The following is a 22,030-nucleotide window of genomic DNA, read 5'->3' as shown; positions in this document are numbered from 1 at the left end:
TCTCATAGAACTCTAAAAGAACTTTTTCAGAATTTTTTATCAATTTTTTAGTATCACATATTCTTATTCTTACCAATATGAGAAAATACGATATTAAAAAATTCTGAAAAAATTCTCAGAACTTTATGAAAAGAGAATAAATAATTTTTGTCTCTCGCTGTTTTTCTGTAAAGTTGATAGTATTTGAGTAAAAAAATTATTGAAAACCAATATTCAGCGATTTTTAGTAATTAATATCTCGTGAACTATTGCAAAAATTCCAAAATGCTAAATCGACTTTTCGACTCAATTTAGTCCGCTCTATCTATACAAAAGCTCTTGGCAAAAACTTACAAGATACCTTATACTCGTAAATATATAATATTTAAATATAATATTTAAATATCGTTTCTGAAGTATTTAAAATTTATTAAAAGTTTTGTGATCTATTTACAGATTACATCTAATAAAGTTGTCAATTTCCAAGGATTATCCGGGTATTTCAGATATTAATTGGATATCCGAATTGTGTTGTGCATTACGGATATTTAAAATATTATCCGAATGTCTGAGTAAACAGAGGATTTTCTCGAGTATTATCTGGATACTGAAATAATATCCACGAAGTTGGATAACGAATGTGCAAATATCCAGATAATAATGTAAAAATAACAAGAATTATATTGAATCTTAATTTTTAATTTATCCTTAAATATTCGACAATAAAATTAAAGCATCACCTATTCTGCTCCCAGAGACAATAGATAAACTTGAAGACAATGTAACTTTGTAAAAAGTTATAATGAGATTCAAAACAATTTGAAGTTTGAAACATTTCAAATTGATAATTTAAATAATAGCCTCATTAATTTTTTGGAATTTTTAGTACATATTATGAACAATATTTCCGTGTCATTAATTATGATCATTTTTTACGAAGTTATAGTTTTTACGAAGTTAAATTTGTTTGTTTTTTGTTTTAGGAACAAAATAGATGATACTTTAATTTTGCTGTTGAGTGTATTGATCTTCAATCATATTACAAAGTTATTGTTTATTTTTCGAAAAAACCTTTTTTCCAATTTACCTTGCTACAAACCACCACTAAAAATTGGACAGTATCGAGTTGTGTAACTGCTAAGTTAAACGTCAATGTCTCATTAAATTCTGGCTGTGCAATTGTGCGCAAGTATTTGGTCTTCTTCTTCTTCATTTTTTTACCCGTCTTTCCATTTAACATTAATACTTTAACGTATGGATCTGTAATAGATATGATGGTTTAAAAACATTTTTGTCGAGCAAATCAAATTGATTGTAAATTTAAAGCTCTAAATATAAAGCCAGCGGCACACTCTTTGCTTTTTTTTCTACTAGATTGCGTATTTGTTACCGTATTGATTATATTGGCGATATTGACATCGCAGCCAATAACAAGTACGCAAATCCAGCTAGCAGAAAAAAAAATCGTGTATGGCCAGCTTTAGAGACAACAAGAATACCGCATTCCTTTTCTATGTATAAATGCTGACAAATGCGTTTTCTTGGTTTTCTTTTTTCAACTACTATTTTCGATCTGTATTTCTGATAGCTAAGAGGAGATACACGAAATAAAAGTTTTAACACAATTTTTTATTTTTTGAACGATTTAAAAAAATGATTGTTTTGTTTACAACCTTTTTTATTAACATAAAGAATGACGTCTGTTCAGGTGGCCTCCTTGTCATACGGAAATAAAAAAATGCATAGCTCAGAATTGGAATTATTTATGAGTTTTCAAATTCCGCAAGAAAAAGATTTTGAGTTCATTCCAGTCAGGAATTTTAATTTAAACGGATCCTGCTTTATAGGATCAAAAAAGTCGATTTTTTTTTTCATAAATCGATAGTACAACTTTTCGAGAATATATCCCTAAAATTTTAGAGCGAAATTCGAAGTTCTTTGGTATAAATTCAATATTTGTATATACGGACACGCACAGGTATAATAAATAATTAAAAAATTCGTTTATTATAGTTTCAAAGTAACTCTTGAAGCCATTCAATTTTCATGGAAAATTTTTTCTATCTCTTATAGTTTCAATGATACTTCGAAAGAAAAAAACTGATTTTTTTGAGGGGGTACACCCCCTAAACTTCGAGCACAGATATGGGTTGTAATATCCAGGTTACAAGTTAACATCATTTATCGTGATTTTTAAAATGATACTTATAATGACATTTTAATGTCAAAATAATGACAATAGTCTACTTGCTACCTGAGTATTTTTTATGCTCTACAATATATCAGAAGTTTATTAAAAATCGGTGAGATCAGTTCCTTTGTTAGTAACATGAAAGAAGCACGAGTACCTCATAATGGCTCAAATTGCTCAAAATGAATTTCATGAGGAAGGATTATTGTATGCCCCTAGAATAGCTTCTGAGCACTATAAGTACTCAAGAACTGAATCGAAAACTTTGAACGCGTTTTTCTCGAAATCTGTTTTTCACATTTTCTTCAATTTTGTGTACACGATTCAGAAAAAAATATTTGACCAATCAACTTTTTATAGGCTTTTTATAGACTTGTTAGTTAGCTAATAGTCAACCATTCTCGATGAACCTAAAAAATTAAATAAAAGTCAACATTAACAATTTTTTTTTGTATAAAGAAACGGCTGCTACCTATAAGTTAAAATGTTAACTTTTTTCAAAGTTGCATACAACCCTTATAGCAAAGGGAGACAGATTTTGGGCTTGCTATCAATTTTTGATTGCAGAAAGACAACAAATTGTATACAGAATTTGTAGCAGCAGACATTGTCAGCAAACTGCTGTCAAAAATATGACAAAGCCTGCTAACATGCTATGCCAGCAAATTGATGACAGAAACCGCCTGCATAGCCTGATGACAGCAGATAACGAACAAAACCGAATAGAGCCTGCTGACATAACTTGATGGCAAATTGACAGCAAAAACCGAGCAAAATCTATTATTTTCTTGTACGGCATCGCCACGAGATGAACTTGTTTCTTATAAGAAAAAATTGCCCAGGAGTCGTATAAGAATTGGCGTATGTAAATCGAATAGGCAAATCTCCCAGAGATTCCCAAGCTTTTTCGGAGTATTTTCTGAATCTCCAAATATTTTTTTAACTATTTTATAATTTTTTTTTCTCATGTATATTTTTGAAATGTGAAGCTAATCAATAATATTTGAGTAATAAAACTATATTGATTGTTTCCAGTTTTCATACTAGTATACATATATAAATGTACGGGTGTCTCAAAAATAGGGTAGGAGTCGCATAGGGACTGTAGAATGGATCAAGGAGAATAAAAAAGTCTTATACCATTTTGAGATATTTGCTGTAGTTTTCAAATTAAAAAAGGAATCGTCTAAGCCAATATGCAGCGCCGCGAGAATTCATAGCACGGCCCATCCCTTCTCACTCGACAGCGACGGCGGCGGTGACATTAATCATTTATTATTAAAGATATTGATTAATTAAAGAAAGACACGTAACGGATGGAACAACTAACTTTCGTTGCGCGGAATAGCTCGTCGGACCAATTTATCAGGGGAACGAAAGAGGTTCGTTGTGGAGAGAAGAGGCGTTTACAAATAACGCATAGAACTGTGTAGTAAAGTGAAACAAAATACTCTTTATTACATTCAATACGATACAAACAGATAGCTCTGAACACAATATAATAAAATAAAGTGAATAATATAATGAAGATAATAACGACAGCGTATGTCGCACCTGGTATTTCGAACGCTAGTTATAATAGGACCGAGCGCTAGTGCGCCCTGTCGCGGCGCGGAATGGATGCTAACGCGGATACACACCGATACGGTCGCGGATTTCGAATGTGCCTATGGCACACTTGAACATATACATGAGCGCGACCGGCGGCCGAGAAGACTGGCGAAGATGCCTATGAGCATGAATACCCGGCGAAGAAAACTTTAGTCCCTGTCTGATTGCCGATCGCGTCGGGTATAAGATTTCGGGTGGTGCCTTTCGATTATTGGGAACGCCCAACGGAGGCAGAGTACTCCCTACTCCCTTGTCGCGTCTACTCGGCGGATACAGCGAGAGTCGGCTTCCAAAAGTACTGAGAACGCTCAGCAGAGGTGAATTCCGCTTCACCCCCTGAACGCGGTGTCGGCCGAAATCTCGGCAGGAAACTACTCGTAGCGGATCGGGATTGCTTTCGAGTCAGGATCTGGTCGTTGGATAGGAATCGGAGCAAAAAGCCTCTCTGTAAAAGGCTGTTCGCGGCCTTTTATATGACCGATTTTTGGTAGCGCTGCGGATTTAGCGAAACTCTGTTCGGTTCGTACCGCTTCTCGCCAAGCGGTATCCTCACATGTATGACGGTACCGAAATCTGTCGCGGGTAGCGCTCGGTAGCGTTCGATCGTTCTCGCGGAACGTCGGCTGGTACCTGCGAAACGATGTTTGCGATTTTTAAAATTATTCGGGCGCACCGCGCCCACATTGCTGCATATCATACAGCGGCATCCGATTGATGTTCGGCCGGGAACGATGCGGTTTCTCGGGGCACATTGTTACAACTTTGAATTTCGATCTTTTTTAGCGCTGATTTTAAATGGTCCTTTAATTTTATTGAATAGTATATAAACTTTCGTGATAGATGTTATGAAACTATTCGATTTTATATTAATCATAGTGATAATGGGTACATTCAGAAGATAAAGCAGATAGTAAGTATATAAATATAAGTACTTATATACATAAGTATAGTATTATATTATATGTATTATGAACAATATTGGCTGCGTTCGAAAACGTCGCTTCGGATGCCTCCGATTTAACATTAAATGTTAAATAATGACAGATAATGAATCCGAGGCATCGGAGGCATTCGAGCAATGTTTCCGAACGCAGCCATTAAACAAGAGTTTCTAGTACATAAATCTGAAAACAAGAAGAGAAAGAAATCCTTTAACGTCATGCTGAATCTTACATGTTTAAATAATATTATTTACATACTACCTATGTAGTCATTTAAATTGCGCGCTGAATTGATTTTTTGTCTTGAAATACAAACCCGATTGAACTACAGTAGTAAAATCACGAATTAAATTGCCTAGCCTTTTAACAACTTCATGGTCATAGGCATCTTATAAAGATTTTAATGATGCTGAATAACATATTAATATCTGTTGTACACATATGTATTATTTGGAATGGATTTCAATCGGAATTATTCTATTATTAATTTCTTAAATTTTTATTTTATTTTTTAGAAAAAGAAACATTCCAGATAATTGCAGGTAGAGTGATTCGTTAGGTGATTTTTGACAATTGTTTAGTACATATACAGTCGTGAGAATGCTTGCATCACTTTTTTTCGATGGATTTCGAAACCTGCTGACCGAGTGATTGGTTCTTATTTATAGATCTAATCATTTAATCAATCGTTCAATCAATCTATGAACAAGGCTGAGGGTTACTTTAACCAAACTCCGATTAACTTAATCAACTGATTAATCCATTGAAATTGACCAATCGCATTTAGACCAATCGTTTGATGGCAGATGTGATTGGTCAATTCCAATGGACTAATCAGTCGAATGACCTTGAGTTCTGAAACTCATTGAAAAAGAAGTGTTGCAGTCGTTCCACAACTGTATATAACTGTATACACGTCAGCTATAAGGTTGCAATACTTTTCCCACGATAGATTTTGGAATGTAGCCTATTCATCGAACGATTAATCTTTACTTATAGGACATCTTTCACACTCTTTTAGTTAACCCTTTGAAACATATATTTTTCTTTTTAATTTTTTTCTGTGAAATTTGGTATACAGGGATTTTTTACAGGTCGCTGATTACGAATCTAAAGTCAAAATATAAAAATATTGCATTCAAAATGGCGGATTCAAAATGATGGATTAAAAATTCTTAAAGTGAATTATGTATGAAATTTGAATTCCAAGACTTTGAAAGGTTTAAATTATAAATTAGAGATCCAAATTTCTGAAATGAATTTTTCGAAAGATTTTGGATGAATGAATTTTGGAAAGATTTCTGAAAATTATTAGGTGTTGGAATTAATTCGTAGCGTTTTTAATGAAAGAATGTTATTTATTTCACATGAGCATTAAAAAATACATTAATGAAAGTACTTCCCATCACTTGTAAAACGCTACGAATTAATTCCAACACCTAATATAAAACTCAATTTATGCATTTCAGCAATGAGAGTGTCAATACAGCGCGGAAATTGGTGCATAATTATAACAAGAATTTCAATTAATTCACATAATATATTGTACATGACGATACAAAATTTCCTTCTACGTTTCAGTTTGCTTCAAACCATCTTCAGCAAGTTGCGAACAATTTTGTCTTATAATTACGCACCAATTTCCGCGCTGTATTGACGCTCTCATTGTCCATATATTTTTTCATTGTATTTTCATTTCGAGAACTCTATATATATATTATTTATTATATATATATATATATATATTATTTCAAACTAAAACATCAAAAAATCTGGCCAAAAATAAATTTTTCCGTAAAAAAAGGATTTTTTTCTATCTTTGTTTATTTATAAAACTGTTACAATAAATAATAAGGACTACTAAATTATTTTTTAAATAGTTTTCTACTTCTAAAACATCAGGAAAACACCAAAAATTAAACCTAAATCAATTAAAAAATAAACGACCAAAAAAGAAGTTTAGGTGGTAACGTAGGTTACCACCATGCTTCAAAGGATTAAGTCAATTGACGATCAACTCACAGAAATGCCAATAATAATTTATGTATTAGAATCTCCTCTTTCTTTCTCCCCTTTTTTTCTTTTTTTTCAGAACAAACTGTTTATTTCTCACTTAGCAATCACATTGGGAATCGCGATGACTAGTGATTAACAAGTGAGTAAGATAGAACGATAATATAAGAAATGAATTAAAGATGTTACCATTATCGACTTTTTAATTTGAAATTAAAAAAATCTGTATTATGGATCAAATTCGGCCGTCACTCCAGCATCCTCTTAAGATAAAATACAATAAGATCTAATGGTTCACTTTCTGAGACGAATAAACAGAAGCCGAGAGATACTCATCACAATAGAAAAGAGAAATATTGCATACTTTGAACACATCATGCACAACACAAGACACCAACTACAGTTGATTATAATTGAAGGAAGTAATCGAAGAAAGAAAAGAAACAAGACGGAAAAACTTTGGAATATAAGATACTGGACAGAGTCCAAACATGTAGAAGATCTCCATATGGCAATGAATGGAGAAGAAATGGAAAATGTAGCGCAAATATCCGTTAGTAGACATGTATGAGAAGAAGAAAATATTTCATGTTTTTTTCTAGCTATTTCGTGTAAAATATATATCGCACATTATTTTCGCCTTCCTGTACTAATTCCAATAATTTTCCTAAAATATTAGTATTGTGATAATACTTACTAAATTCATTTAAACTCAAGCCAGTTGGTATAAATTTAATATCGCGTAATTTCATAATGTTAATAGTTAATCTTTCTGCAGTAGGTAGATAGCTTACAGCTAACAAAATGTGGCCAAATTCCTAAAAAGTATAATTATATACATATTATTTTTTTTAAATTATTACTTCTCTATAAGAATATTATTAATACTATTGGTACATGTTAACGATCAATAATTGTTTTGCAAATTGAAACATATTTAAGTTTATCATTAACTACTAAAGTATAATAAATTAAGAAATTACTATTATATTATTACAATTGTAAATATTTAAATTGATATTAATTTAAGTAATAAGATAAATAATTACACTCTTTCGTTATTTAAATGTTTTATTTTATATTGTGTATATGATAAGTTATGTTTATTTTATTTTTTGTTTGTATTATAATTAATTGAGAAGATATAATTCTATAAATTAAACATAAAAATAAATGAAGATATAAACATTTTAGCAGTATCAATATTTTTATATAAAAGGAAAGACAAAATTTTCAGAGTTTTCGTGACTGTTCGGAGATTGTTTTATTTCTATATCTTCTTGCACATTTTTCTTCTTATAGGAACCGAAAATTATCATAATAAAGACGCTACACTCAAGGAAAAATTGGTATATTGATATAAAATTAATAAAATCTTTATTCACGTAATAAAATCTTTATTTATTTCGCTCTCAGTTATGCTTTAATAATTTAAAAACTGATAGAAAACTGAAAACTTTAGAATTAGATCAAGGTGACACAAAATTACACTAATTGTAAGAGAGAGTAAATATTAAGAGAGAGTGAAATATCGAGGAAAGAGTTAAATAAAGCCGATGATTTATCAATTATAATAGAAATCTTTATTCAAAAGATATTTCATTATTTGGTTTTAAACTACAATTTTAGTCCTATGATAGTAGTTAAACTAGATCGGTTCTTTAACCCACTGTGTTGGTTTGATTTGGTTTTATTCCTCCTGTTTGAGAACCAATCATATCCAACCTTCTTAAATAGCCCACAATATCCATGCAATAAATACGTGTATTCGATTTCTTCAGGGGAGGAGAAATTACACTTTTCACTTTCAATATCAGATCTTAATGAGAGGACCCAAAAGTCTGCATTATTAACTATAAATGCTACAATTTTTGTATATTTACAATTACTTTTTTCATCTTTTATAGAGGATTTGAAAATCCTTTTTCAGGATTAAAATATACGCATTAATACGTGTCTGTGAGGTCGACTTGCCGAAAACAAAAAATCATTTAAATTGAAGTCAATTCTTTATCATTTCTTAATTCAATACCCAGTGAGAAATGACAATGAAATTGATGTCGAATCGATTTGATAATTTCCCGTCGATTCGATGTAGATTCTATTATCATTTCTTACTGGATATGGCGTCAGAACTGTCAATATCGTAATAGTACTTATTTGATATAAAAGCTTTATAATCTGTACTTACGAAATTCTGGTTCACAGACTATATAGTAGTTTACACGAACGAATTATTAACCACTTCTACTAGATTCTCCTCTTTTTATTGGGTTCTTTAATTTATTCTTATTTCATAACGCATTATGTTAACATTTACAACTGGCTCTGATTTCTTACTTACAAGAATGTCACAATTACGAAGGTCGTTTGAAAAATTTTGAGCCTCAATATGAAAATGGTATTTCTCATCAAAATTCATTCTGGTACAATCGTACATGTTTTGAAAGATACCTGTGAAAATTGTAGCCATTTTAAACACTCAGTTGTGTGATAATTATTTGTGCTAGTCGATGTCAGTGTTTTTGTTTAATGAAGATCTCTGTCCTCCCATCCAAACTTTGACTCTAGGAAATAGGAAAAAGTCGTTAGAAACTAGATCTGGTGAATATGGTGGGTGGTCAATCAATTCCAATCGCAATTCATAAATTTTTGTCATGGCAACCGCCGATATTCAATTTTTTCATTTTTACAAAAACACTGACATGAACTTACACAAATAACTGTTAAACAACAACTGAGCGTTCAAAATGACTACAATTTTCACAGGTATCTTTCAAAACATGTACAATTGTAGTATCAGAATGGGTTTTAACGAGTAATGTTCATATTGAGGCTCAAAATTTTTCAAACGATCCTCGTAGTTGAGATTAATTATAATTACTGCGTCAGTTTATATCACACCGAATTCACTGCTTGTTCTTAATTATTTTAATTTTGTAATTAAATGTAGTACAATCTTTTTTTATAAATTAATTCGGATTACTGTTAGTTATTGAGCCATGCTTTAATAAGCTTGTATCAAATTATAATTCAATTTCATATTAAGTAATCACATTATATAAAAATTTTTAAATAATTAACCAATGTCCTGCTTTGATTTTACATTATGAGAACTTTTAACCAGCGTTAATTTTTGGCGAATACATCTCTTTATCTCTACAATAGAAGTTACAGAAGATTGTAAGAGCTTCTATAAATCTACAAAATTGTTTGTTTAACAGCGAGTATTACTTTTTAAAATTTGTTACTACGTTCCGTTCTTAATTATTGGTACTGACAAATTTAGATAATTATTCAGTTTAACCCCCGCACCTCAAAAATCAATGAAATTAAACTTCGACGCGTTTTTGCATGAAACTAGGGGTGGGCAAAATACTCAAAAAATTGTATTTAAATACAAAATACTAAACAAAATGTATTAAAATACAAAATACTCTAAAAAAAGTATTCAAATACAAAATACTCTCAATAACAAAAATGTATTTAAATATGTATTTTAAATACATACTGTATTTCAAATACTGTCCATTCCTGAGAGAAGAGAGGTTATTGTTCCATCAAATGTAAACAAAGATAAATGATGCATATCATGTGTGGAATGGAACGCATTTTAGATTGAGTCAATAATAGTACGATTTTGACTTTTTTTTTAATCAAAAAAATTTTTACATCATTTAGTATTTACAAATTTAAATACAAAGTACTAAAAAAAAAGTATTTAAATGCAAAATACAAAATACTCTAAAAAAAGTATTCAAATATGAAAATACAAAAATGTATTTAAATACATATTTTAAATACATGTTTTCCAAATACTGTCCACCTCTGCATGAAACGAAAAAATCTGGTAAAAAAGGAGCGTCGCTCTACCCTGATCCAAGATATTAAGCGTTAAAATTGATGACTATTGAGGTTGGGAAATCTGTCACACTGACTTAATATAGCGTTATGTATACATACAACATTTAGTTAATATTTATTCAGAATTGCTACCTCACTTCCGATTTTAATGAAATAAAGCTCATTCGACACGTTTTTGCATGTGTTTTTAAAGCAGTAAATGGTAATTATTTAGAATATTCTCCCCCCCCTCCCGAATTTATAACTTTTCATATATATCAAGAGTAGAGCAGACTTTCATTTTCAGTGAAAACATGTCAAATGAGCCTTATTTCATAAAAATCGGAAGTGAAGTAGCGATTTGAATAAATATTAACTAAAGTACGCATTGGTACGTATACATAACGTTATATTAAGTTAGTGTGATAGATTTTCTAATCTCAATAGTCATCAACATTAACGCTTAATATCTCGGATCACAAGAGCGACGTTTTTTTTTTTGCCAGATTCTGTCATTTCATGCAAAAACGTGTCGAATAAGCCTAATTTCATTGATTTTTGAAGTGCGGAAGTTAAACTCAATAATTATCCAAATTTAAATTTAATGTGTCGTTTAACATTGAAAGTGATCCAATTAAAGTTGAAACGTTTGTTCTTTTCAAAATAAAATTTTATATTTGTTAAATTAATAAACGTAGTTTATACTTGTAAACAATATGAAAAAAGAAGCATAAAAACCACAATGCAAGTTGTTATAAGCGGTATGTCATATATTAAAATTCAAAATCTTCAAACTTATAAAACATATACGTTTCGGTCACTATCTGACCATCTTCAATATGTCGTATTACAAATAATTAATAAATCATTAATAATTAAATTCACGCAAATTACATGAAAACTTGTCTAATGTTTTTAGTTAACAAGATTATTAAAAATTTTTTCATGAGACTCTAAACTCAACGCAAGGCTCGATTATTTGTCATTTATAATTCGAAACTATGTCAACGCAAATCGGCCTTACATCTTGATTGAGTGGACATGTAATTCTTAGATTCTAATAATAAGATAACATTAGTATTACTGCTTTATAACTCATGATTAAAATCTATTTGTTAGAAGCATACTTATGTTCACTGCAAGACCGTTAATACTTTATTGTCATCAACGTATGACAGAGATTATTTAGCCCTAAGCCGTGTGTTTTTCTATAAGTTATCTGTCTGTACTTCGGTTTATTAAAATAGAAGATAGAAAAATTAAGGAGTGAGAGTAAAGAAGGATTCCTTGTTCAATAGATACATATCTAACAATCTTTCTGTGTCGCTTTGCTTATTTAAATCCAATTTTTGACTTTTTATGTGTATCATTTCCGAGATTCTTCTTTTATATATTGATTGTTCAGAATCCAAGATTATGATATTATTTCAATCCAATTTGTGTTCATGGTCAAATTAATGGTATGACATCGCTTCGGAAGATTTTTTAATCAGCTCTATGTTCTTTAATCCGAGTTTTTAGTTTTCTTTTTGTTTGCTCAACATATGACGATTCACAATCTAAACAATTTATTTTATACACGGCAGTGACCTTCTTTATTAAAGCGATCTTTTCCTGTTTTTATGAATTTATTCGAGTTTATTCATCAGTTTATAACCAATTTTTAATCCGAGTTTATCAGATATGTTCTTGAATTTTTTCGATGTTATTAAGATATGGGATGATAAAAAGACGTTGTTAGAAATAGTGGATGTGGAGTTATGATTTTTGGCATCATTCACTTTATTTGTATTAAGTCGATAGAATAAGGTTTTTATTCTGTTGTTAATGGTGGTGAAAATTATATCCAATGGATAACTGTTAATGTTTCAATTAATTGGTATTTCTTTCATGGAATTTTGGATGTGACAAGAATAATATTCTGTTAAATTGATCAATGATAACATCTTTTTTATGATAAGTTGGATGGTTGAAATTAAAATTTAAGTCAGTTACCTGTCAGAATTTATTGATTTTTAAAAAATGATAATAATTTTCCCATCTTCTATTATTAATTTCACGTCCAAGAAGTTAATGCCCTCATCATCATAATATTCTATGGTAAATTTAATTTTGTCATGGTAAGAGTTGAACATGTCAAGAATCACATCAATTTGATCTTTATGAGCACCCAATATAATGTCATTAATATAATGATAATAAAAAAATTTATATTTGTCTTTTATTGTAATTTAGCGTTAAAGAACTTTGACTTGTATCTTTTATTATTTCAATTTAATTTTAGTTTCAAAAAAATTAATAAAATTATTTTAAAAAATTGATATTTAAAAATATTTTTAATATAATAAATCGACCGAGTTAACAACATAATATAGTAGAGAGCGCCTATGGATTGGTCAAAGTTGGAATAATATAATATTCTAAGTTCACGAATTTAATTAATCTCAAATGTAAAAAAATGTGCGCTGAAACGTCAGACATTAATAACACAATCAATCTGAGACGCTAATAATCGCGATCTGAAACGTTCGGACAATTGCGAATATATCTAATCCCTCTCTTTAATTCAAATAAGAAACTTTTATTGCGAAAAATATTACCTCAGCCAGAATTCGAACCTGGGACCTCTCGACTTTCCGGGTATCTTAGCCAACTTGATCACTGAGGCTTCGGAAATATTCTTCGCAATAACTAATATGAAAGAACGCGCAACCAGGCGGCGTATTTAAATTAAATAGAAACCGATCGAGTTAATGTAACAACATAATATAGTAAAGAGCGTCTATGGATCCGTCAAAATTGGAAGTTACGAATAATATTCTAAATTCATGAATTTAATTAACCTCAACTGACTGTACGCCGCAATTGCGAATAGAGAAACTTTTATTGCGAAAAATATTATCTCAGCCAGGATTCGAACCTGGAACCTCTCAATTTTCCGGAGCGAATGTCTTAGCCAGCTCGACCAGAGACTTCTCAGATTGATTGTATTATTAATGTCCGAACGTTTCGGCGCAGTCACATTTGAGATTAATTAAATTCATGAATTTAGAATATTATACATATTATTTAGCTAACTCCTAACTTTGACCGATTCTTAAGCGCTCTCTACTGTATCATATTTTTAATATTTTAGGATTATCTTAACATTTAATAACATTTTTTAAACGTTACTGATTCTTGTAACTCCTACAGCACGAAATATTGCAAGAATATTATTTTGAAAGATTGCAATATTTCATAAAATTGTTGCAATATTGTATCAATATTCCTACATCCGCAAAAATTAAATATTACTGCAATATTTAGAGAAATATTGCTGTAACATTATGCAATATTTCAATAATTATTCTAGTTTTATTAATTGCTAACATATTACTGTTTAGTATCATATTCTAAAATACATACGATAAAGTTATGATCAAAAAATATTCAGGGACCTAAGAAGTGCATCCAAAAAAAGGAATCTTCAGAGATTCGTTAACTCGATTTATGTCCTTATAGAACTCCTGGATGTTTTCTCCTTATGAGAAGCGTATCTCTTTTGTGGCGGGACCGCATACTTATTTACTGAATTATAATACTGCAACAATATATTGCAATATTCTTCTTGATGCTTCCATGGGTGCTTTCTATATAACTAATCTGTGCTTCGCGGGTTTTCTCCATGTCTTGGTCCATTCTTGATGTGCCAACGTTTCGTGGGCCTTGCAGTCCACTTCATCAGGGCGAGGAGCAGCCTGATACTGAGCTGTTCCTCCAGGTCCTTCCTTTTTATGTTACGCTACTTGTTGAGGTGGGAGTTTTTTGATGGTGGAGGGGGGGGGGGGGGTTAGAGTGATGGGGGAGACAGATAGTGGAATCTTGGTCTTTGCTGGTCGGGAGGATGGTCTTCCATATCTTACTTATGTTATAGCCATTATCCCTGTTTAGATTGTTAGGGTGTTTTTGTATTTCTATGGCTTCTCTGTATTTTCTCGGGAAGTATGATGTGGTGTTGGTTATCGTGGTTGCTTGGTCAAACAGTATTTGATGTCCTGTTTCGATGTTATGTTCTGATAGTGCCGACTGTGTGACGTGTTTCAGTCTGACGTCTCGTTGGTGTTCTTTTATCCGTAGGTTTACCATTCTCCCGATTTCCCCGATGTATACTTGTCCGCAGGAACACGGTATTCTGTATACTCCTGCGGAACTGAGTGGCGGTCTTGGATCTTTGGGGTTTCTTAAGATTTGTCCTATCTTCTTGGGTGGTTTGTAGATAGTTCGGATATTGTGTTTGTTCAATATCCTGCCGATCCGGTCTGTAGTTCCTTTGACGTAAGGGAGAATGGTTAGGGTCCTGTCGTCTGTTTGTGTGTTCGGAGCCGTTGTCTTGTTTGTGTGTTTGTTGATTATTTTGGTTATGTCTTTTTTGTCGTGTCCGTTGTTTTGTAGGGCCTGTTTTAAGTGGTTTATTTCTGTCCGTAGATGTCCTCTGTCGGAGATGGCGAAGGCTCTGTGTACCAGTGAGTTTATTACTGATTGTTTTTGTGCTGGGTGGTGGTGTGACTCAGCATGTAAGTATCTGTCCGTGTGTGTTGTTTTTCTGTACACTTGATGCCCTAGGGTGCCGTTGGCCTCCTTTGACACTAGCACATCTAGGAATGGGAGTTTCCCGTTTTCCTCTATGTCTATGGTGAAACAGATATTGGGGTGTTGTTTGTTGAGGTGGATGAGGAATTTTCGGAGTTCAGATCTGCCGTGTCTCCATATCACAAATGTGTCGTCTACGTACCGGAACCAGACTTCTGGTTTCTTTGGTGCTTTCCTGAGAGCCTCTTTCTCGAAGTGTTTCATGAAGATGTTAGCGATTACAGGAGAAATCGGAGAGCCCATAGCTGCTCCTGACGTTTGTTCGTAGAAATGGTTGTCGTAGGAGAAGTACGTGGTCGTTAAGCAGTGCTCTATTAGTGGGATGAGGTCGGAGGAGACTTTTTGTGAGGTTTTTATTATGTTAATCGTATCTTTTATTGGGACCTGTGTAAACAGGGATTCTACGTCGAAGCTAACGAGTAGATCTGTGGGCTGTAGTCGGATTTTTTAGATTTTATGTATGACGTCCGTTGAGTTGGTTATGTGTGATTCTGTTTTTCCAGTCAGAAGTTGTAGTGTTTTTGCTAGGAAGCGGGATAGGTTAAATGTCGGGGACTTTATGGCGCTAACAATTGGTCTGAGGGGGACGTTGGGTTTTTGTATTTTTGGTAGTCCGTATAGTCTCGGTGGGAGAGGGTTTGTGGGTTTTAATGTTTTTTTTATTTCATTTGGGATGTTGCTTTTTTCCACAAGGTGTTTCCCTGGTGTTCTGTGTGGTTGTGTTGGTTGGATCCTTGTCAAGCTTTCTATACGTTTTATCCGAGAGCAGACTTTTAGGAGAGACCTTTAGACCTTTAGAAGATAGGACAAATCTTAAGAAATCCCGAAGATCCAAGACCGCCACTCAGTTCCGCAGGAGTATACAGAATACCGTGTTCCTGCGGACAAGTATACATCGGGGAAACCGGGAGAATGGTAAACCTACGGATAAAAGAACACCAACGAGACGTCAGACTGAAACACGTCACACAGTCGGCACTATCAGAACATAACGTCGAAACAGGACATCAAATACTGTTTGACCAAACAACCATGATAACCAACACCACATCATACTTCCCAAGAAAATACAGAGAAGCCATAGAAATACAAAAACACCCTAACAATCTAAACAGGGATAATGGCTATAACATAAGTAAGATATGGAAGACCATCCTCCCGACCAGCAAAGACCGACCAAGATTCCACTATCTGTCTCCCCCATCACTCTAACCCCCCCCCTCCACCACCAAAAAACTCCCACCTCAACAAGTAGCGTAACATAAAAAGGAAGGACCTGGAGGAACAGCTCAGTATCAGGCTGCTCCTCGCCCTGATGAAGTGGACTGCAAGGCCCACGAAACGTTGGCACATCAAGAATGGACCAAGACAGAAGAAAATCCGCGAAGCACAGATTAGTTATATTGCAATATTGTAATACTTCCAATAAAATATTAAAATTTTAATATTGCAGCAATATTGATGCAATGTTTGTAATATAATGCACTATTGAAATACTGCTGCAATATTTCGCGTTGTAGGAGAATCTTACCTTTTAAATGAAAATCTTAAATTTTTAATTTGAATATCTATTCTGTACCAAAAAAAATAAAAATTTTTATAGTACATTAGATACTATAGATAGTTTATTTATTGTTAAGCAACAATTATTTCTCTTTATTTTAAATTCAAACAACATGAGATAATTTACACAACATATTTTCGAAAACACTATTAAAACACTAATTATTAAGCTCTTTAAGTTTAGTCATTAATCATTCGGAAATCTCATCAAAAGCTAAATGGGATTAGTAGCATTCCATTTTTTCCCAATCTTGCGAGTCTTGCACTAATGCTGTTTCTGTTTACAAGTGTGTTCATTTTCAATTTTAGGCCCATAGAAGCTTGGGATAATTTGCACTAAAAGCACACCTATCCATTTTAAGATTAATAAAAAAAAATTTATTTTCGAACAAAATTGGACTTGTTTCTTTCTGCACTCACTGATTCATTTATTTTTTTTTTTAACTTTTGTTTCGAAGTGTTAAAAAATTTGTGTTATTATTTATTATCTTTTTTTTTTAATTTGTATTTGTTATTAACTACAATTTTTAATTTATCACTTATTTTTTTAATTTATGTATAATATTATTAATATATCACCTGATAAGACGGCTTCATTTTATAATTAAACATGTGAATTTCCGGGCTGTAAAATATCTTCTTTATATCTTTTAGCAATACCTTAAGCGAACATAATTCTGTGTGATTTGCATATCTATCATGATCATACGCAGCGATATCTAATATCCATTCCTGAAAAAAAAATAATTATTAGAAGTTAATCGAAGCATTTTGCTCCATCGCCTGCGATAAGTATTGTTATTTAATAACTACATTTACTGCTCGAAGTTATAACATTGATATTATGAAACTGGCTAATCATAGTTATTCCTCTGAAGAATGGAACGACTGAAATGAATGGAATGATTATGTTCAGCCAATATTTCCTAATCGATGTTATATTATATTATAATTTCGGCGTAAATCGAGCCATGTAAACATAATTATAGAGTACGGAATACAACTTACGTGTATTGACTGGTATTGACTATCCATCATAGATGTTTTCAGGTCGGTACTCATAGTCGGATCTTATGTAATATATGTATTTAAGACTGTCTTAAATAGGAGAGACTCTGGGACTGATTGTAATAGTTTTCGAATTATAATCAATTTTAGAAAAAAAAAGTTGATTTAAAATTTTGAAACGCTATGTTGCTACATAGTGTTAAGAAAAGACATTCAGACATTTTAAGATACCTGAACCGAATAAGGCTTACCTAACTTATTTTATTTTTTTTTAATTTCTATTTATGGAAATATTGAAATAAGTGAGAATCAAATTTTCATTTCATTCACTCCCAAAAATAAAATATATTGTTTATACAGAATATTTATGAATATGTGTATAAATGAACGAAAAAAAAAACTCTGCCATTGGGCCTTATTACATATGAATATAAAGCTCAAATCAAAAGTAAATTAAAAATAACAAAGAAAGTAAACATCTTTCTCAATCAGTAAAGTTTTAAAATGAATTAAAAATAATCAAAGAAAGAAATACTTGGGACTTACTCTTTCAAACATTATAATTTTTTTGTGATTAACTCTTCAATCTTTAAAAATTTCTATCAATTTTAATGCAATTGTGGCTTTTTAAAAGATAGCAGTATTGAAAATCGTTATTCTCTGGCGTAAATTTCATAACAAACAAATAATAATAACTATAATAATAATAATCACATAAGTGGGCCTTATTTAATAAGTACATCATTTAAAAAAATACTTGTACTCTTTTGTACTTTACTTTATACTTTTTATTTTCAAAAAACGGATTTATTTTCCATAACCAGAAAGTTGAATAATATCATAATAAATTGTAATAAATTATGAAACAATGGGCGCATTCAGCAGACAGTTGAGAGAGCGTTCGCTGCTATTGATGTATTCTTCTAAATCTAAAATTCTGATTGGATGAGCTAAAAGAATACACTAATAACAGCGAGCGCTCATTTAACTGTTAAGTCCGCTGAATGTGCTCATTGAATGCGTTCAACGAAAAAACCACTCACTGAATAAAAAAAGGAATTAATCCATGATTAATATGGTTATTATAATTTATTATAATTCGTAGAATAACTCTATTATAGATAATCTTTAATATCATATTTCATACTTATTTATTACTGTTTATTATTTCTCTAATGCTGTATTTAAATCGTAAGTTTATGTAGCGCTTAGCGATAAAGCGTATAATTAAATTGTTCTACAAAACTTGTTTTCTAGATGCCAAATTTTTTTTAGGAATAGAAAAGAAACCGGTATTTGACCAGGTGCTCTTAATATTTCAAAGAAAAGAAATGCGCAGGATACAAATAACCCAAAGGTGTGTATCAAAGGTTAAGGATTACCTAATATCTCGGTTCGTGGCCAAGTCAAATCTTTATTCCCTTGTAGAAAAGTACTACTGAGCACTAGGAGTATTTAGAGGCACTACTGTGTTACAGCACTATTATACACTACTGTAGTAGTGCAGAAGTGTTTAGTAATGCTGAGTAATGCTAAGATTTTCTATAACACTTACTTAGCTTTACTGAATACTTCTGTATTATTACGAGTGAGGGTCGATTGTGTACATTATTGATCGGACATGGCAGTATTTTCCAATCGGACATAGACCCGATTAAACATGGACTCGATCGGACACAGATTCGATTGAACACGGATCTGATCGGACACGGACTCAATCGGACACACAGCGTTGCATTAAGACACGGACTCGATTACACGCCCACCGATCCGATTGCCCAACGACCCAATTGCGCACCGACCTAGTTACAGACTCAATCAAATTATCTGTCTCGAAAAAATAAATAACATATCCTACTCGCTTGGGATCTATTCTCCTAGAAATTGCAGCGTAGATAGTATTCGCTCGAAATATTTCTAACCCATGAAGACAGTGTGAAAACAATTTGTGTGCAATCGGATCGTGCGCAATCGGGTTGGTGGGCAATCGAGTCGGTGCAAAATCGGATCTGTGCGCAATCGGGTCCGTGTGTAATCGGGTCCGTGTCCTAATGCAACGCTGTGTGTCCAATCAAGTCCGTGCCCGATTGGGTCCGTGTCCAATTGAATCTGTGTCCGATTGCGTCTGTATCTGATCGGGTCCGTGTCCAATTGAGTTGTGTCTGATTGGGAAATACTGCCGTGTTCGATCGATAATGTGCACAGTCGGGTCACTCCCACTTGTACTACTACAGTAGTGTAGTAGTACAATAGTGTTGTAGTGTTATAGTACAGTAGTGCCTCAAAATATTCCTAGTGCTCAGTAATACTTTTCTACAAAGGTTTTTACGCGAAACCGCATCGATTCAGTATATTTTTATCAAAATTTGAGATGAACGGACTCATATCTTAATATTTACCTTTGTCATTAATCGTACTATAACCTATTGATCAAGTAGAACCAAAATGGCGAATGAGAATACTTATATCTCTAATGACTTACTTTTAATAAATGACTTGTCCTCAGAAAAATAAGAAAGGGATCAATATGGCCAAATTAGACGCGATAATTATTTTAAGATAATTAACTCAGATCGAAGCGAAAAATCGTCCGTACCTAATAATAAAAATTGTTCTTCTATTCACTTACATTCACTAACATTAATTACACTCACATTAATAAACTGAAACATAATGACACTAATCATGAAGAGGACCGTTTACGTCTCGACTCTTACTAGAACGAATTTACTTCTATTTTCTATACGTGTCTTCGCTAACTATTTCTTGTTATATAATTTGAATACTAAGCTTTGATAAAATTTTGATAAGGAAAAAATTGTTTTAGACTTAAGTCAGGAAATTTTAATGACACGATATTTTAATGACAAACACATTTGTTCTGAATCACATTATATGTTACATACTGATTATACAGGGTGATTAAAAAAAACATTTGTCCTTAAAGTGTCATATTCCCGATTTAATTTTAAGATGATTTTTTCTTTGCGAAAATTTTGTCTGAAGCTTAGTTTTCAAATTACAAGAAGAAATAATTAGTCACGGGCTGTGTAGAGGAGACGGACAAGAGCGGCGCTCACAGTTAGACGCGAGTGTTTTACGCGCGGGGCGCATACTGATCGAATGCATTCACATGTTTATAAAAATATATTTCTTCTTACTAGGGTTTGAAAAAAGTAATTAAAATCAGGTTTCTATTGGTATTGATGCTCAGTAGATGGCGCTCGAATCGCAAAACTCCTCTTACATACGCTTACACATACACGATCGAACACACATAACCTAAGAGTAGAGATATCATCCTTTGACATTATGTTTTGACAATGACAACAAGACGTAAATTCACATAAATTGTCATTAAAACTGCATGAAGAATGAAGCATTCTTTATGTAAAATTGGTCTGATCTACCATGCAAACTGCGAGAACCATGATGTCGTGGAACGAAAGCGACATCTCGATCGAACTAATTCAAATGACCACTTTTGAACACGCTTTTTGATGACCTCGTCCATATAAGTTCAGTCTCTTTAGTCTCTGTCCTCCATGTTCACAACTCTTTGACTGCTAAGAAGTGTGATCGCGTTTCTCATAAGACTTCTCATAAGTATGTAATAAATGCTAGGAGCGCGATAGCATAGATAAAATTGTTAGAGAAATTTTTGTAAAAGTGAAAAATTGAACAATAATTGCGTGCTACAAGTATTGTAACGTCTATTGACATACAGTTAAGTCTAATAAGTTTTCGGTATATCGAATTGTAAGAAACGCTCTTCTCTAGAATTCGGCGTACTGAAATAATTGTTTGATTTGTATGTCAATAATAGTTTTGATTACATGTTTATTGCACGTAATTATTATCTAATTTCGCTCTTTTATTACATTTCTCTAACAATTTTATCGATGTAATTAAAAAACAATCCGATACTCAAAGGGTTCAATATTCGTTTTAATTTCATCGCTCTAATTTATAATTTAACGAAATTATCATATTTAAAGTATGTGAAAGACAAAGAGATAGTGTAGTAGAGGGGAAAAGTAAGAAAAAATGTGATTTTATTAATGTGTAAATGCGTCCGATCAGTACGCGCGCGTAAAGCGCTCGCGTTTAACCATAAGTGCCGCTCCTGCCTGTCTCTATGCAGCCTATGTTACGCTATTTTTTTTTGTAATTTGAAAACTAAGCTTCAGACAAAATTTTCGCAAAGAAAAAATCGTCTTAGAATTAAATCAGAAATATGACTCTTTAA

At 32.3% G+C, this 22,030-nt stretch overlaps 1 protein-coding gene and 1 long non-coding RNA gene across 4 annotated transcripts in view; one reads left to right on the top strand and one right to left on the bottom strand.

The window, feature by feature from the left end:
- Syt20 (synaptotagmin 20) overlaps positions 1–22,030 on the bottom strand; it is a 41,986-nt gene that overhangs the window by 3,283 nt on the left and 16,673 nt on the right. For all 3 annotated transcript variants that reach the window (XR_015548420.1, XM_011059660.2, XM_011059662.2), the window contains 3 exons: positions 17,353–17,505; positions 7,433–7,553; positions 1,067–1,239 (listed from right to left, as the gene is read on the bottom strand). Coding sequence is in view for 2 of the 3 variants with exons in the window: in XM_011059660.2 (XP_011057962.1) it covers positions 1,067–1,239; positions 7,433–7,553; positions 17,353–17,505 (447 nt within the window). In the remaining variant the exon portion in view is untranslated. The remainder of the gene's footprint in view (positions 1–1,066; positions 1,240–7,432; positions 7,554–17,352; positions 17,506–22,030) is intronic.
- On the top strand, positions 4,521–7,368 carry LOC105148143 (uncharacterized). The gene is made up of 2 exons (XR_015548424.1): positions 4,521–4,691; positions 6,815–7,368. It is a non-coding gene; the product is annotated as an uncharacterized LOC105148143 (long non-coding RNA).

Source organism: Acromyrmex echinatior, unplaced genomic scaffold, assembly GCF_024713525.1.
Source record: "Acromyrmex echinatior isolate Ae372 unplaced genomic scaffold, ASM2471352v2 Scaffold40, whole genome shotgun sequence".
Lineage (NCBI taxonomy): Eukaryota > Metazoa > Arthropoda > Insecta > Hymenoptera > Formicidae > Acromyrmex > Acromyrmex echinatior.
This window is presented reverse-complemented; position numbering and strand designations above follow the sequence as displayed.